The 16626-nt window shown below is 41.1% G+C and overlaps 1 protein-coding gene across 8 annotated transcripts in view; it reads right to left on the reverse strand.

Annotated features, from left to right (window-relative positions):
* The window catches only part of SEC11A (SEC11 homolog A, signal peptidase complex subunit), a 50431-nt gene extending 34279 nt beyond the window's left edge, over window positions 1–16152 (reverse strand). Inside the window, exon 1 of one of the 8 annotated variants that reach the window (XM_068558372.1) lies at window positions 15796–16152. In XM_068558372.1, coding sequence (XP_068414473.1) covers window positions 15796–16137 — 342 coding nt within the window. In that variant the 5' untranslated portion in view covers window positions 16138–16152. Of the gene's footprint in view, window positions 1–7525; window positions 7548–15795 lie in introns of those variants that run through there. The other 7 variants (XM_068558340.1, XM_068558381.1, XM_068558332.1 and 4 more) reach the window with 7 other exon arrangements.
* Window positions 16153–16626: the final 474 nt, after the last annotated feature.

A 16626-nucleotide genomic window follows, 5' to 3' on the forward strand; every position in this document is an offset into this window, starting at 1 on the left:
CATCACAGAAGAAAAGTTCAGTGAAACTGAAGTCATAGCAATAAAAAACTATTTCAGGATGCAACTAGAGATTATCATACCAAATGAAGTAAGTCAGAAAGAGAAAGACAAATACCACATGATATCACTTATATGTGGAATCTAAAATATGGCACAAATGAACCTATGTACAAAACAGAAACAGACTCATAGACATAGAGAACAGACTAGTGGTTGCCAAGTGGGAGAGGGGGAGGGAGAGGGATGGATTGGGAGTTTAGGGTTGGTAGATGCAAACTATTACATTAAGAATGGATAGGGGCTTCTCTGGTGGTGCAGTGGTTGAGAATCTGCCTGCCAATGCAGGGGACACAGGTTCGAGCCCTGGTCTGGGAAGATCCCACATGCCGCGGAGCAACTGGGCCCGTGAGCCACAACTACTGAGCCTGCGCGTCTGAAGCCTGTGCTCCGCAACAGGAGAGGCCGCGACAGTGAGAGGCCCACGCACCGCGATGAAGAGTGGCCCCCACTCGCCGCAACTAGAGAAAGCCCTCGCACAGAAACGAAGACCCAACACAGCCAAAAATAAATAAATAAATAAATAAATAAATTTATATATTAAAAAAAGAATGGATAAACAACAAGTTTATGGATAGCATAATGTATACCACAGGGAACTATATTCAATATCCTGCGATAAACTATAATGGAAAAGAATAGGAGAAATAGACAAATCTATAGTTACAGTCAGAAATGTCAACACCCCCTCTCAATAACTGATACAGCAGGAAGACAAAAAAATCAATAAGCATAGAGAAGATTTGAACAACACTACCAAGCAATTTGACCTAACTGATATTTACAGAACATTCTGCCCAACAACAACAGATACACATTCCTTTTAAGTACACACAGAACATTCACCAAGATAGCCATATTCAAGACCACAAAACAAGTTTCAATAAATAGAAAGGGATTTGAATTATGCAAAGAGTATTCTCCAATCACAATGGAATGAAAATAGAAATCAGTAACAGAAAGATACCTGAAAAATTCCCCTAAATGTTTAGAAATCAAGTAACACTTCTGAATCACCCACGGTAAAAGAAGAAATCAAAAGAGAATAAAAATACAACATTTCAAAATTTGTGGGATGCACCTAAAGTAGTATGTAAAGGGAATTTTATAGTAGTAAAGGCCTATGTTAAGAAAAACAGAAATGTCTCAAATTATATGTTGTGTTTTTGTTTATATTCAGTTCAAAATATTTTGCAATTTCCCTTGTGATTCTCCTTTGACCCATGGGTTATTTAGAAATGCACTGTTTAATTTCCAAATATTTGTGGATTTCCCAAATGAAGCTTCCACCTTAAAACACTAGGAAAACCAAATGAAATCCAAAGTAACTCACAAAAAAGAAACACTAAAAATATGAGTAGAAATAAGTGAAACTGAAGACAGGAAAACAGTAAGGAAAAGCAAACCAAAAGTTGGTTCTTTGAGGAGATCAATTAGCCAGACTAATCAGGAAAAAAAGAAAGAAGATATGAATTACTGATATCAGGAAGGAATGAGAGAGGTGACATCACTAGACTAATACTTATTAATTTGTATTAATATACAAATATCAAAAGGATAATAAGTATTGTGAATACCTTTATACCAATATATTAATTTTTGAAATACACACGCTACCAAAGCTCAGTGCAGAAGAAATAGATAGACCTGAACAGACCTATTAAAGAAACTGAATTTACGATTTAAAAACCTTCGCACAAAGAAAAACTCCAGGCTCAGAAAGTACTCACTAATGAATTCTACCGAGCATTTAAAGAAAAAAATCATAATAATACTATGTCGACTCTTCTGGAAGACTGCAGAAGAGGGAATACTTTCCAACTCACTTTATGAAGGTCAACATTACTGATACCCAAATCAGATAAAGATGTTACAAGAAAACCACAGAATGGTATCACGGATATAGACATAAAAAGTATCTAACATTTTAGTAAATGTTTAGACCAAACAATATACACCTTATGACCAAGTAGGATCTATCTCAGGATAGAAAGTTAGAGACTTCAACATCCTCTTCTTAATAGTTGATAGAATAAGACAGAAAATCAGCAAGGATATAGAAAACTTGAATACCTCAGCCAACTAAACATCTATAGAACACTCCACCCCACACAGCAGAATACACATTCTTTTCAAACAAACATGAAACATTCTCCAGAGACCAGGCTCTAGGCAAATTTTAAAAGGGGACTCAATTTTAAAAGATTGTAACCATACAAACTATTTTCTTCAACTACAATAGAATTAAATTAGAAATCAGCACTGGAGAGAAATTTCAAAAACCCGCAAATACATACTTATAAACATTTTTTCCCAAATAACCCATGGTTCAAAGAGGAACCACAGGGAAATTACAAAATATTTTGAACTGAGTGTAAACAAACACAACGTGTCAAAAATTCTGTAGTAGCTAAAGTACTGCTTGGAGAGAAATTTATAGCTTTAAATACATATATTCGAAAAGAAAGACCGTAACCCAATAACCAAAGATTCCACTTTAAGAAACTAGAAAATATAGCAAACTAAACACAAAGTAACCAAGGAAGGAAATAAAGTTTAGAGCAGAAATCAGTGAAACAGAAAACAAATAATGAGAAAAAAATCAATAAAAGCCGAATTCACAGAGACAGAAAGTACAGTGGTAGTTTCTAGGGGCTGGGGGAAGGGGAGAATGGGGAGTTTTTTAATGAGTACAGAGTTCTAATTTTGCAAGATAAAAAGAGTCCTAGAGACGGGTTGTTCAACAATGTGAATGTACTTAACACTACTGAACTCTACGCTTAAAAAATGGTTAAGATACAACAAGGAAAAAATGGTTAAGATACAACAAGGACCTACTGTATAGCACTGGGAACTATATTCAATATCTCATAATAACCTATAATGGAAAAGAATCTGAAAAAGAATAGATACATATATATATGTGTATAACTGAATCACTTTGCTATACACCTCAACAAACACAACATTCTGATCAACGACATTTCCATTAAAAAAATAAATAAATAATAAAGTTTAAAAAATGGTTAGGATAGAAAATTTTGTTATGTGTATTTTACCACAATTTAAAAAAATCATGTGAAATGAAAGCAATCAGGGACTTCCCTGGTGGCACAGTGGTTAAGAATCCGCCTGCCAATGCAGGGGAGACGGGTTCGATCCCCGGTCTGGGAAGATCCCACATGCTGCGAAGCAACGAAGCCCATGCCCCACAGCTACTGAGCCTGCATCCTACAGCCTGCAAGCCACAACTACTGAGCCCATGCACCACAACTACTGAAGCCTGTGCGCTCTAGGGCCTGCGTGCTGTAGCTACTGAGGCCATGTGCTCCAAATACTGAAGCCTGCACACCTAGAGCCTGTGCTCCACAACAACAGAAGCCACTGCAATGAGAAGCCCCGCACACCTCGACGAAGAGTAGTCCCCGCTCGCCGCAACTAGAGAAAGCCCGCGTGCAGCAATGAAGACCCAACACAGCCAAAAATAAAAAGCCAGCAAGCAAGCAACCAGCTACAAATGACTACATTTTTATAGGATTCCATTTATATAAAATGATTTAATAAAAGCTAATTGTTGATAAAAATAAAATAAAAAAATAAAATGTCTAGTAAAGGCAAATCATAGAGATACAAAGCAGATTAGTGGTTGTCTGGGGCTGTGAGTGGAAACAGGCATCGACTGTAAAAATGCACGAAGGATCTTTCAGGGATGATGGAAATGTTCTAAAACTGGATTGTGGTGATAGGTGCACAACCCTATAAATTTACTAAAAAACATGAATTACACACTTAAAATGGGTGAATTTTATACTTTATACCCCAATAAAGCTGTTTTTTTTTAAAGCATATATTCACAAAAGTAATAGAAGAAAACAAAGTAGGAAAGGCCTTGAAGTAAAGGAGGTCTTTTAAACTGACCTGAAATCCAGAAGCCATGAAGAAAAGATGGGTAAATTTGACTACCCAAAACAAAATAAAAGAGCAAATAACCAAAAAAATCCGACAACTATGCATGGCAAATTATACTATAAGCTAAATCAAAAGACAAACTGGGAGAAATATTTACAATATATATGATAAAGACTAATCTTCCTATAAAGAGCTCCTAGAAATCAATAACAACAATCCAAAAGGAAAATAGGCAAAGGATTATGAACTGCTAGTTCACGGAAAATGAAATAAAAACAACTTCAAAATCATATGAAAATATGTTCAACCAAACTGAAAATGAGGGAAATACAAAGTAAGACTGTCCTGAGATACTACTTTTCATTTATTAGAATGGCGAAAATCTAAAAGTCTGAAAACACACAATGCTGGCGAGACTACAGGAAAAAGTTACTCTCACTTTTTTGTGGGGGTTGGGGAGAACAATGTAAATATATTACCTATTTAAACTATTCATTAAAAACCAAGAAGAGGGGGACTTCCCTGGTGGTGCAGTAGTTAAGAATCTGCCTGCCAATGCAGGGGACATGGGTTCGAGCCCTGGTCCAGGAAGATCCCACATGCCATGGAGCAACTAAGCCCATGCGTCACAACTACTGAGCCCACGTGCCACAACTACCGAAGCCCGCGTGCCTAGAGCCCGTGCTCTGCAACAAGAGAAGCCACTGCAATGAGGAGCCTGTGCACCACAACGAAGAGTAGCCTTGGCTCACTGCAACTAGAGAAAGCCTGCGTGCAGCAACGAAGACCCAACACAGCCATCAATCAATCAATCAATCAATAAGTTAAAAAAAAAAACCCGGAAGAGGGAGTTCATGAACTTATTTTAACTACCTTGTCTTTCTGAGTCACTTGGCACTTGATTAACTTTCTTCTAACTCCCTCATCCCTTGGTTTCTATGTCACCGACCTCAGACCCTGACCTGACCTCTTCTCTGACATCCCATTAAATATAAGCGTTCTAGGAGTCAACCTTTGCCCTTTTCTCTTTCCATTCTGCACGCAATCTTGTCTATTCATGGTTTCAATTACAACATATATGCTGATGACACCCAAATCTCTTCTCCATACCAGACCAATTATATCCAATTGGTAAGTATATCCAATTACTTACTGAAAATCACCTAGATGTTACACAGACACCTTAAATTCAACACATCCAGAGCTGAACTCAATCCTTTTCCTCAAATCTCTTCCTCCTTCCACATTCTCTTGGTGATTAGTATCACCATCCACCCAAGTCCTCTAAATTTTATCTCCCCAACATTTCTCACATCCATCCCATTGGCTTTATTTCTATGACTATTGCCTTACTTCATGTCTCATCTCCTCTTACCCAGACTACTGAAACAATGAGAGTCCTACCTCTAGACTTGTATCCTTCTAATTCATCCACCTATATATAATTACTGTTCGCAAAGTGAAAATAAAATTATTGAGGTGTCTGCTCAAAAACTTCTCTATCTATAGGATAAATTCTGAACCTCTGAGTATACAGGGCCTTCCATGATCTGGCTCTTGCTGTCCTCTCCACTCCTATTTCTTGCTACAAGTGATATTCTAGGCTTAAACCATAATTTAGCTTGTAATGCAGAATATCAGTCCTTAACAATGCTACTACATGTAGCAATAACTGCATAACCAATCAAAACTAAAAGTTACATATTCTTAATAAGTCTAGATGATTAAAATAAAGTTAGGTTCCCTGTCTTAGTAAGACAATCATCAGCTTCTAGCAATTCCAACTTAGAAGAGGCTCATTCTGCATTTTTGACAGTTTCCTATCCCTGAGGACTCCTGTAGCAAGAGGAATAAGACCACTAGAAGCAGTATGCTTTTGGTGGCAGGGCCTACTTGAGGGCTCAATTAGCTCTAGAGCTTTCTATCATAAAGGTCCATGGGGACCTTGATTGGCCCAGCATTCACAGAGTAAACATGTTCACTATATTGATGATATCACAGTGACTAGACTGGGTGGTTGAACCTCATGACCTAGACACCTTGGTAAAACACATATGTGGCCAGAGTGTGAGAAATAAATCCCACAGAAATTCCTATCCGCATGAAAATTCTTGGAGTTCAGTAGCCCCAGTCATGTTAAGATATCCCTTCCAAGACGAAGAACAAGTTGCTGCATCTGGTTCCTGTTACTACTAAGAAACTTAAAGCCTAGTGGACCTCTTTGGATTTTGGAGGCAACATATACCTCATTTGGGTGTGCTACTCCAATCTACTAACCTAGTAAACCAATTTTGATCCAGTTTTGAGGAAGGCTGTGCAACAGGTCCAAGCTCCCATACAAGCTATTCTATCACTTGGGCCATAAGACCCAGAAGATCTCATGGTAACTGAAATATGTGACAGATGGAGAGCCTCTGGCAGTCCTCTACGGGTGAACAACAGCACAGGTCTTTGAATTTGGGGGCAAAGCTATGCTATCCTTTGGAGAACTATTCTCCTCCTCTGTAACAGCTTCCAGCTAGCCGCTGAATTCTAGTAGAGACTAAACCCTAGACCATGGATCACCAAGTTACCATATAACCTGAACTCCTCAGCATGAACTGGATGCTGCCAGATCCACCAAGTCATAAAGTTGGGCATTCACAGCAGTACTCCATCATCCATTGTAAGTAGTATATACAAGATTGGGCTCAAGCAGGTCCTGAAGACACAAGTAAGTTGTATGAGCAAGTGACTCAGATACTCATGGCTCCTACTCATGCTACATTGCTTCTTCTCTCTCAGCTTACACCTCTTGCCCCATGGGGAGTTCCCTATGACCAGCTGACTAAAGAAGACTTTAGGCCTGGTGTTTAGATGATGGTTCTACATGAACCATCTAGCACCAACTGAAAGTAGACAGCTGTGCCATGACATCCCCATTCAGGGTTCACCATAAAGGATTATGATGAAGGGAAATCCTCCCATGGGCAGAACTTCAAGTGATACAATAATTGTTTGCTTTTCCTGGATGGAGAGATGGCCACAGGTGTGGATTTACACTGATTCAAGAGTGACCAGCAATTTGGCTGGATGGCCAGGGACTTGGAAGAGACATCACTGGAAAGTTAGAGATAAGAGGTTTGGGGAAAAGGTATGTGGATGGAGCTTTCCAAGTAGGTACATAGAATGTGAAGATATTTGTGTCCCACCAAAGAATTACCTCAGCAGAAGAGTATCTTAATAATCAGGTGGATAAAATTACCTGTTTTGTGGATGTCAGCGCCCTCTTTCCCTAGCCATCCATGTCTTACCCAATGGACTCATGATCAAAGTGGCTGTAGCAGCCAAGATGAAGGTTAGCAACGTGGACTTTCACTCACCAAGACCAATTTGGTTCTAGCCAATGATGAGTGCCTAGACTGCCAAGTGCAAAGACCAACAATGCCACCATTCCTGATACTGGATCACTTCCATCATGGAAGGGGCAGCAATTTCTTCTATCTAGAATATACTCTGTATATGGATCTGTCTTCCTTGTCCTCAGTATTTCTGTCAAAACCACCATCCATGAACTTACAGAATGCCTTATTCCGCATCATGGTATTCCATACAACACTGTTTCTGACCAGGTAACTTATAGGTAATTAAAGCACAACAGTGGGCACATGGTCATGAATTTCACTGGTCTTACTGTGTCCTCCATCATCTTAAATGGCTGGCCTGAAAGAACAGTGGAACAGTATGCATTATCAATTTATTGTCTCTCAGCACCAAATCCATCCTTCTTTGTGTTACTAGGCTGAGCCTATAAACAAGGGCACCTTTTCCAGTTCGCTCAATGATGTTAGGTTTTATTAATAAAGGCAATGCAGGGCCACTGCAAGGTGATAAAGAGTGGGAGGAGCTTCTCTTCCCATGGAGTGTTTTTATTTCACCCAGTAGCTAGTGGATCTGTGTACTGGAGGTCTGCTAGTACTCACCTCAGAGACCATCACAGACTGGCTCCTGCCCACACACACTCTGGCAAATTTCTCAACCTCCCAGCAGGCCACTTCTATGGACCAGCTCCAGCCCACTGCTCTGGCAAATGTCATTGCATGTCCCTGTGACAGCCACACCCTCTCCAAACAGGTCTACATCTCAGGTTAAGAAGGGGTGAAGGGGGTTGGAGGGAGGTATTTTGCTAGTTCTTTCTTTGTTCACTCCCTTATCCTAGAAGGTAATAACTGTTTTCTGCATATGCTATTTCTGAACACCTTAAGAGTCCTCTTTTACACATCTCAGTGGTTGAGCATCTTTTACCAGTTTACAATTCTTTGTATTTAATTTTTCCCTGTTCAATTACTGGTGTTGTTTCTATCTTCTGAGTGATACAAATGGCCTTTTGAGGACAGCTAGAGTACCAGCTAGACAGCAGCAACACTTTGTTGGGCTGGGATAATGTCTAATGTCCTCCAGTATGTGGTATATGCTCTTAATCAGCAACCAATTTCTTCTGTAAGTAGGATTCACCAGTCCAGAATTAAAGGGTGGGAATGGAAGTGACTCCTCCCACTACTACCCCTAATAATCTGCTAGTGAAATTTCAGCTTCCCAGCCTCACAGTTTTGGGTTCTGCTGGTTTAGAAGTTTTCATTCCTGGGAATTCCCTGGCGGTCCAGTGGTTAGGACTTGGCGCTTTCACTGCCATGGCCCGGATTCAATCCCTGTTCGGGGAACTAAGATCCCACAAGCTGCCCAGCGCAGCCAAAAAAAAGAAGTTTTCACTCCTAAAGGAGATTTCCTTCCACCAGGAGACACAGTGGTTCCATTAAACTGGAAGTTGAGTCTGCCCCCTTGCCACTTTGGGATACTCATGCCAGGGAACCAAAATGCAGGGAATGGGGTGGTTACTTACTGGCAAAGGGGATTGACCCTGACCATCAGAAAAAAACAGAGGTTTGTTACTACATAATGAGGGAAGTGAATATACAGGAATATAAAGAATCCTCTGAGGCCTTTCTTAGTACTTCCATGTCTTACAATAAAAGTTAGTGAAAACTATAACAATCCAGTTCAGGCAGGACTCCTCATGACATTACCCTTTAATAATCAAGGTTTGGGTCACGCCGTAAGGCAAGAAACTATGACCAACTTAGGTTCTTGCTGAGAGCAAAAGGAATGTGGAATGGTTAAGAAGAAAGATGACAGCTACAACCATGTAGCCAATTACAGAAACAAAGGAAAGCTGCATATTAGACAGAAGTATAATCTTGCTTTTATCTTTATTTGAAAAGTGAAATATGATTAAAAGAGGTGTGTAAATGCTGAGCTGACAAAGGGTAGACTATAATAGTTTTGAAAACTACAGTAGTTTTGCCAAATTGGCTTAGCTAGAACTAGGCTTCTCCAAACCCCCCTCCATGTATGGTTCTGAATTAGATTTGGCAAAAGAGAAATCTGCCCAAGACCCAGAAGGTGAAAGAGAAGCAGCTGCTATTATGCTGAAGGTCATTGTGGTTAGACATGGTGAGAGACAGACTTTAAAGGCCTGGCAGAATCCAGTTTGTCCTCCCATTCCCCTGCTCCACATCCAGAAACGAGCTGTAGAGGCAACAGCCTTCCACAGACTTCATCTACTTTCCTTTGGTGTGATTCCACTCCACCAGCCAGATGTGGAATCTAGCCCCAGATTCCATGGCAAGCTTCCATCTACCCATAACAGTGCTACAGAAGAACTGGTTAGTGACATTCTGATTCTGCATCTCTGTTTTAGACTCCTGACTCATCCAGCTTCTCCTACAGTTGTATAAAATCTTATTCCTATAATAAATCCCTTAATTCTAAAATATTCATAGTGGTTCTGCTTCCCAGACTAAACCCTGACCGATAAGCCATATTTTTCAGACAAAGCATTCTATCCCCATGAACATTTTCTGTGTTTGGATACTCTACCTCACCTCCTTCCTTGAAGTCAGAAAAGACAACTCTTTTTTTTTTTTTTTTTTTTTGGCTACGCTGCGTGGCATGCAGGGTCTTAGTTCCCCGACCAGGGTTCCAACCTGTGCCCCCAGCAGTGGAAGCACAAAGTCTTAAACCACTGGACTGCCAGGGAAGTCTCAAAAGACAACTCTTTTGAAGAGTTATGGTCATAATTTCTGCTTAAGTGGAATTTGTCTTTATTGTTGGAGGCTTGTGCCATCTGGCATGAGAATAAATAATCATGCTTGTCTGTATATCCATGGAGAGAATACTATGGGGAAAAAAAAAAACCCTAAAAAATATGAAGTATCTAAGAGCCATAACAAGTAAATGCCTAATCCTTACTATGGCACTGTGTTCTAGATTTGCTCAAAGTTATACAGGATGAAGAATGATTTTTGGATGCTCAAGAAGAATATATTTGAGGACAGTAAGTGCAGTTTTTAACATAATTTTACTTGTGATTTCCTTGTGTGTATAATGGAGACTGATATTTCTACATTGAAACTTGGCAGTTTATTACTGAATTTTGATACCCTGCCAGTGATAAAGAGTTTCCTGATCCTAAACAAGACCAGATTAGTTTTCAATAATCAAAAAGAGTAATGGATCTGTCCTCTGTGCTGTATATACCTCCTATTCGCAGCGCACTTACTCATATTAGGTCCAAGTCTAGGAAAAATCTAGGCTTCTATGTGCTTCACCAGAAGGCCAATTCATCAAAAAAAAGTTACGAAAGATATCCGGAATTCAATCAGGTATCACTACAATAGCCATTAAGAGTTAAGTGAGCAGGACTTCCCTGGTGGCTCAGTGGTTAAGAATCCACCTGCCAATGCAGGGGACACGGGTTCGAGCCCTGATCTGGGAAGATCCCACATGCTGCAGAGCAACTGAGCCCATGCGCCACAACTACTGAGTCTGCGCTCTAGAGCCACTGAGCCACAACTACTGAAGCCCGCATACCTAGAGCCCATGCTCTGCAACAAGAGAAGCCACTGCAATGAGAAGCCTGCGCACCACAACAAAGAGCAGCCCCGGCTCGCCACAACTAGAGAAAGCGCGCGTGCAGCAACGAAGACCCAATGCAGCCATAAATTAATTAATTAATTAATTAATTAATTTTTAAAAAGAGTTAAGTGAGGGACTTCCCTCGTGGCCCAGTGGGTAAGACTCCGCACACCCAATGCAGGGGGCCACGGTTCAATGCCTGGCTGGGGAAGTAGATCCCACATGCATGCCACAGCTAAGAGTCCACATGCCACAACAAAGATCCTGTGTGCCAAAATGAAGACCCAGCACAGCCAAAATATAAAATAATAATAAATAAATTAAGAAACAAACAAAAAAAGAGTTAAGGGATCCTAAGAGACTGAAAAACATAAAAAGAGGGACTTCCCTGGCGGTCCAGTGGTTAAGACTCAGCACTTCTACTGCAGGGGGCAGGGGTTCGATCCCTGGTCAGGGAACTAAGATCCCACATGCTGTGAGGCACAGCCAAAATATTAAAAAATAAATAAATAAAAAGAAAGGATCATGCCAAGTCCTAAGGTCTTCAGATTTAGGTAGGAAAACATACAGATAATTAAAATCCAAAGAAATGCAAAATTCAATCAAGTAATGCAAAAGGCCTAAGGAGGAGCTTTAAGCAAATTCTGTGAAAGTCAGATTAGTCCCATCAGGGCTCAAACATGGATCTAGTCACATGCTGGCCAATATCCTCTGATCATTAAGAATTCTCAGCAAGCAGAGAATTACACATGAAAGTAATATAAAAATTACTTGGCATGACATACTTATTTAGTGAATAAGCATCTTTTCACTCCAGGAAAATTCATAATTAAGAACAGAAATGCTTAAAGGAAATTATGTATAGTATTAATACTTTTATGTTAAGGGTGCTGTGCATATTTGGTATCTTAAGTTTTTGTAAAATTTAAGAGAATTTGGAATATTAAAGTAATAGGTCAGGTTTGTAATTCCAATTTAAAATGTACAATCAATTGTAGATTTATTATTTTATTTTATTATTATTATTTTTTTAAATATAGATGCCAAATAATGGCATCCATTTTTTAAAAATTTATTTATTTATGTATTTATTTTTGGCTGTGTTGGGTCTTCATTTCTGTGCGAGGGCTTTCTCTAGTTGCGGCAAGCGGGGGCCACTCTTCATCGCGGTGCGTGGGGCTCTCACTATCACGGCCTCTCGTTGCAGAGCACAGGCTCCAGACGCACAGGCTCAGTAGCTGTGGCTCACGGGCCCAGTTGCTCCGCGGCATGTGGGATCTTCCCAGACCAGGGCTCGAACCCGTGTCCCCTGTGCCACCAGGGAAGCCCAGATTTATTATTTTAATCAGAAAGCTTACTATTTATATCTTATATTCAAATGTTGAAACATTTAGGAGAACCTAAGCTCCAGATTTATAAAAATTATATAAGTATGCAGTGATGTTTGTTGAATAATCAATGTTCTTAAAAAGGAAATTCTTTAAATTTACAAGTTAAATTTAATGTTTTAACGATGTCTGTTTATAAATTAGCCCAAATATTCAAAGGCCCTTAAAAGTGATTGTTAAAATTTGCTAGACCTGGGAATTCCCTGGCGGTCCAGTCTGGCGGTCCAGTGGTTAGGACTTGGAGCTTTCACTGCCGGGAGCCCGGGTTCAGTCCCTGGTTAGGAAACTAAGATCCCACCAGCTGCTAGACTTTAAATAGGATAAGATTTGAAAACTGATTCTGAAAGGTTTAAGAACTTGGTTTTAAAATTTTAGCTTTTACAAATTGAATATTATGTTTTTAAATATAAGAATTCTAAACAGGCTTTTCTGCACACAAAGGTTACCTCAATGGGCATCAAGAAACTAACCTACAACCAGAGGTGTGCTGGAGCCAACCTGCTAAATTTTCAGGAATCTTGCAAGCTGGTTGTTAAACACAGTGTTATTAAAAATTAGTACAATTAAATTACTTTAAAAACAAAGTCAATAAATACTCTAAATCAGTTTCTAACTATTTTACTACATTTTACTATTATCTGTGTTCTTGAGATTATTTTTAAAATTTTACCTGTAAGGTGGAAATTACAGTTGCATGCTACCACATTTCTTCCTAATTCCACATTCAGTGATGTCATGTTAGCAGCTTGAAATCAACCATGTTGGAAGTATTTACCACAGAAACAGGCAAACTACAAATCAGGGCTTCATGGATTAAGAAAAGCCTCAGGAACACTGTGCTCTGACACTACAGTAAAAGAGCCATACTGCAAAGGGGAGAAGACAAATAGAATAGTACATAACAGCTAAAAGGGCTTTAGAGATCACCTAATAGTCTAGGGAGGTCCACAAAGACTCAGAAATAATACAAGGGGAGTTCTGAAGACAGTTAAGTACACAAAGCTTGAATAGAACAATGTTCATATACACAGTGAAATGAAACAGGCAGGAAGAGTAAACTGGGACAAGACTGAAACAGTGAGAAATGGCAGACTGTAAAATGACTGGGACTTACTTCAAATGCTATTCTAAGGGGTTTGGACTTAACCTACAAAGCAGTGGGATCTACTGAAGGTTGGAGGGCAGGAGAGAAGACATTAATCTGGCAACAGTGTATTGGATGCCATGAAAGTAGTGAAACACTTTAATTTTGAAAACTGTGAAGCAGACAAAAATAAAAATTACATACCGTAAACAAAAGTCTTGAGTAAGGTGTTAAAAATCAAAACTTGCAGCTCAAAAGAATACATACTCTGTGATTCCATTTCTATCAAATGCAAACCAGGGACTTCCCTAGTGGTCCAGTGGCTAAGACTCCATGCTCCCAATGCAGAGGGCCCGGGTTCAATCCCTAGTCGAGGAACTAGATCCCACATGCCACAACTAAAGATCCCTCATGCCGCAACTAAAGATCCCACATGCCGCAATGAAGATGCCGTGTGCAGCAACTAAGACCCAGTGCAGCTAGCTAAATAAATAAATTAAAAAAATATTTTTTTAAAAAAGCAAACCCATCTATACTGACAAAAAAGCAAATCAGTGGTTGCCAAGTGCTAAAGAAATGAACTACAAAGGGATCTTGTGGGTGACAGAAATGTTCTGTATCCTGATTGTAATGGGTGTATATAACTGTAGAAACTTATCAACTGATACACTTTAAATGGATGGAGGTTTGTTTTTTTTGTTTTTTTTTTTTTGGCCACGCCACGCGGCTTGTGGGATCTCAGTTCCCCGACCAGGGATCAAACCCAGACCCCATCCAGCGGAAGTGTGGAATCCTAACCACTGGACCACCAGGGAATTCCCCTGGATGGAGTTTACTGTACTAAACTATTCCTCTATGAACCTGATAGGAAAAAAAAATTACAACTCAAATTAATCAGACATTTGATGAAACTTCTAGTTTCCCTCTTTTCATCTAATTAGCTCTCGGTACCTACAGTCAGTATCAATTTTTTCCCCCAGATATTATGTGCAGGTAAAACCTCATTTCTAACTTTCCCTCATCCCATCCCCATGCTATCCAATCCTTCACATCCTTTCCTAACAATCTCTGGGAGGTTGCTCATTTTCTTCACTTGTATAATGGGAATAACATTATCTACCTCACAGGTATATAAAGCATTTCATACATAGCAAGAGCTCAAAATAGTTATTGTTTTGTCTTAGTCATTTTCTACATATTTATGCTCCTTGAAGGCAGAATCTGTCTTATCTATCTTTGCATTTCTCTAATTGTACTTAGCACAGGGTACAATAAACAGTAGGCCCAAAAGAAGAGTTTCTTCAAAGCAATGTCTCTGCACCTAGAAATTCAGATATGGATGAAAAAACACTATACAAGTGAGAATCTGAAACGTTTTGTGCAATTTGGGAAAAAAATGATCAATTATGACTGAAGGAATTAGGAAACATGTCTAAGAAGAGGTGGCACTGAGCTAGCTAAGGTCTGAAGGGGAGTAAGGGGAAGTTGTATATCTTCTTCCCTAAATGGTAAATATAAATAGTGCATAATAGAAGTCCAAGGGAAAAACCTTTAATAGTGACATCAGGACAATTCTTAACATCAAAACACTGTAAAAAGGTCCGAGGCAAGCAAAAGTGGGCTCTACAGACACACTTGGTGTAGAAGACAAAAAGGAGCAACTTTTTCCAATGACTAAATAATTACAACAGTGTTCCCAGTACCATTTGGAATATGATCTGCAAGTTCAAGACGGAGTAAGGTTTAAGGACAAAATCAGGAGATGGAAGTTTCAGGATCCCTGTACCACTAACACTGGGAGGTATACCCGAGGATCCTGAGGTATACCTTAATGCTAAGCGGACTAAAGGGCAAGGAGAGTAACTGTTTCAACTCTGAACTCGGAGGTGGTTCAAGTAAGTCAGGACAGCCCGCTGAAACCCAGCTGTACTAGAAAGGTTGTAACGGGCTCAAAGTAGCCAAACGGCTTTTTTGGGGCCTTACAACCGCCTTCCGGAGCATCCCAGAGTAGCGGTGAACTGCTAAACCTAGCTGCCGGAATCCATCGGAAGTCGCTGCGACTGGAGAAATCACGAGTTTGCCGCCTTACTAAGCCTAAAACAATAAGCAACCCCAACTCCCACTTACAAAGAGCCCTACGGTTTCCACTGGCTTCCCTGCCTCAGAGGGGGGCAATGGAACGTGAAGACCAGGCTTCCCGCTCCGCCCTTATAAGGCCCCGTATCAGCTAGCGGCTAAAAATAGGGGGCGGATAAAGCTACCTCTGGACACAGACCCCACAAAGAGATGGAATAATCCAGGCGTCCGACCCGCTCTGGCCCTCACACTGGGGCCCAGAGGTCCGCGGGGCACCGCAGTGGCAGCGTCGAAGGGACAAGGGGAACAGTGGGCGGCCAACCTCACCTGCCGCTTGTTCATCCGCCGCACATCGTCCAAAAAATCTAGAGACAGCATGGCGGGGCCGGCGAGGGGACACGGGCAGAAAAGACGGCGAGATGTAACCGGCGGGAGGAACGGCTGGCGCACGGGCCAAACTCTCACTGGACAGAACCCCAGGGTGCCCGCACTTCCGCTTCCGGAGCGGAACCGGCGCGGCCCCGCCCCTTCGCCGGGGCGAGCAGACAAAGGGTCTCGCGACCATCCTAATCCAGCCTCCTGGCCTGACCTCGCTGTAAGAGGGCTCTCGTACCCCGAACCTCGTTTGCTGAGAACAGAATGAAGCCCACTTCCCTCTCTCAGCCCCATGGCCCCACAAGGAGGCCGCCACTCGGGGTTAGATAGGAGGCCGCCCTACAACTTCCAGAAGGCGGGCCCTGGTGCACGCCTGGCCAATAGGGAGCCGTGTTTCTGGAGTCTGAGGGCAGAAAAGGCCCCTGAGCGGCCGGCGCGTTCAAGCCCGGGTCGTGGGTCTGGGTGTGGCCCTAGATGTGTCGCCACGCCTTGCTTCCTCTGCTGCGGCCGGTCTCCTGCGCTACGGGAAACTGACGGCTGAGGTGTTTAAATAAGTGCTGTTGGGTAAGGGCGGAGGATGTGACTTTCAAAGCACTGCCTGACGCTTTCAGGAGTTCAAGAAACTCTTGGCTGGAGAGAAAACAGCCCGGTAGGATTAGAAAGCTACCAAACCATGCAACCGTGTGATGAGACCACCGGTAGTGCGGGTTGTGAGGTAGTCCCTTCCTCCCCGAAATTGACCTTGCTAACAGGATCTGATTGTCTACTAGACGAAAACCTGGT

This window comes from Eschrichtius robustus, chromosome 1 (assembly GCF_028021215.1).
Source record: "Eschrichtius robustus isolate mEscRob2 chromosome 1, mEscRob2.pri, whole genome shotgun sequence".
NCBI classification, from domain to species: Eukaryota; Metazoa; Chordata; class Mammalia; order Artiodactyla; family Eschrichtiidae; genus Eschrichtius; species Eschrichtius robustus.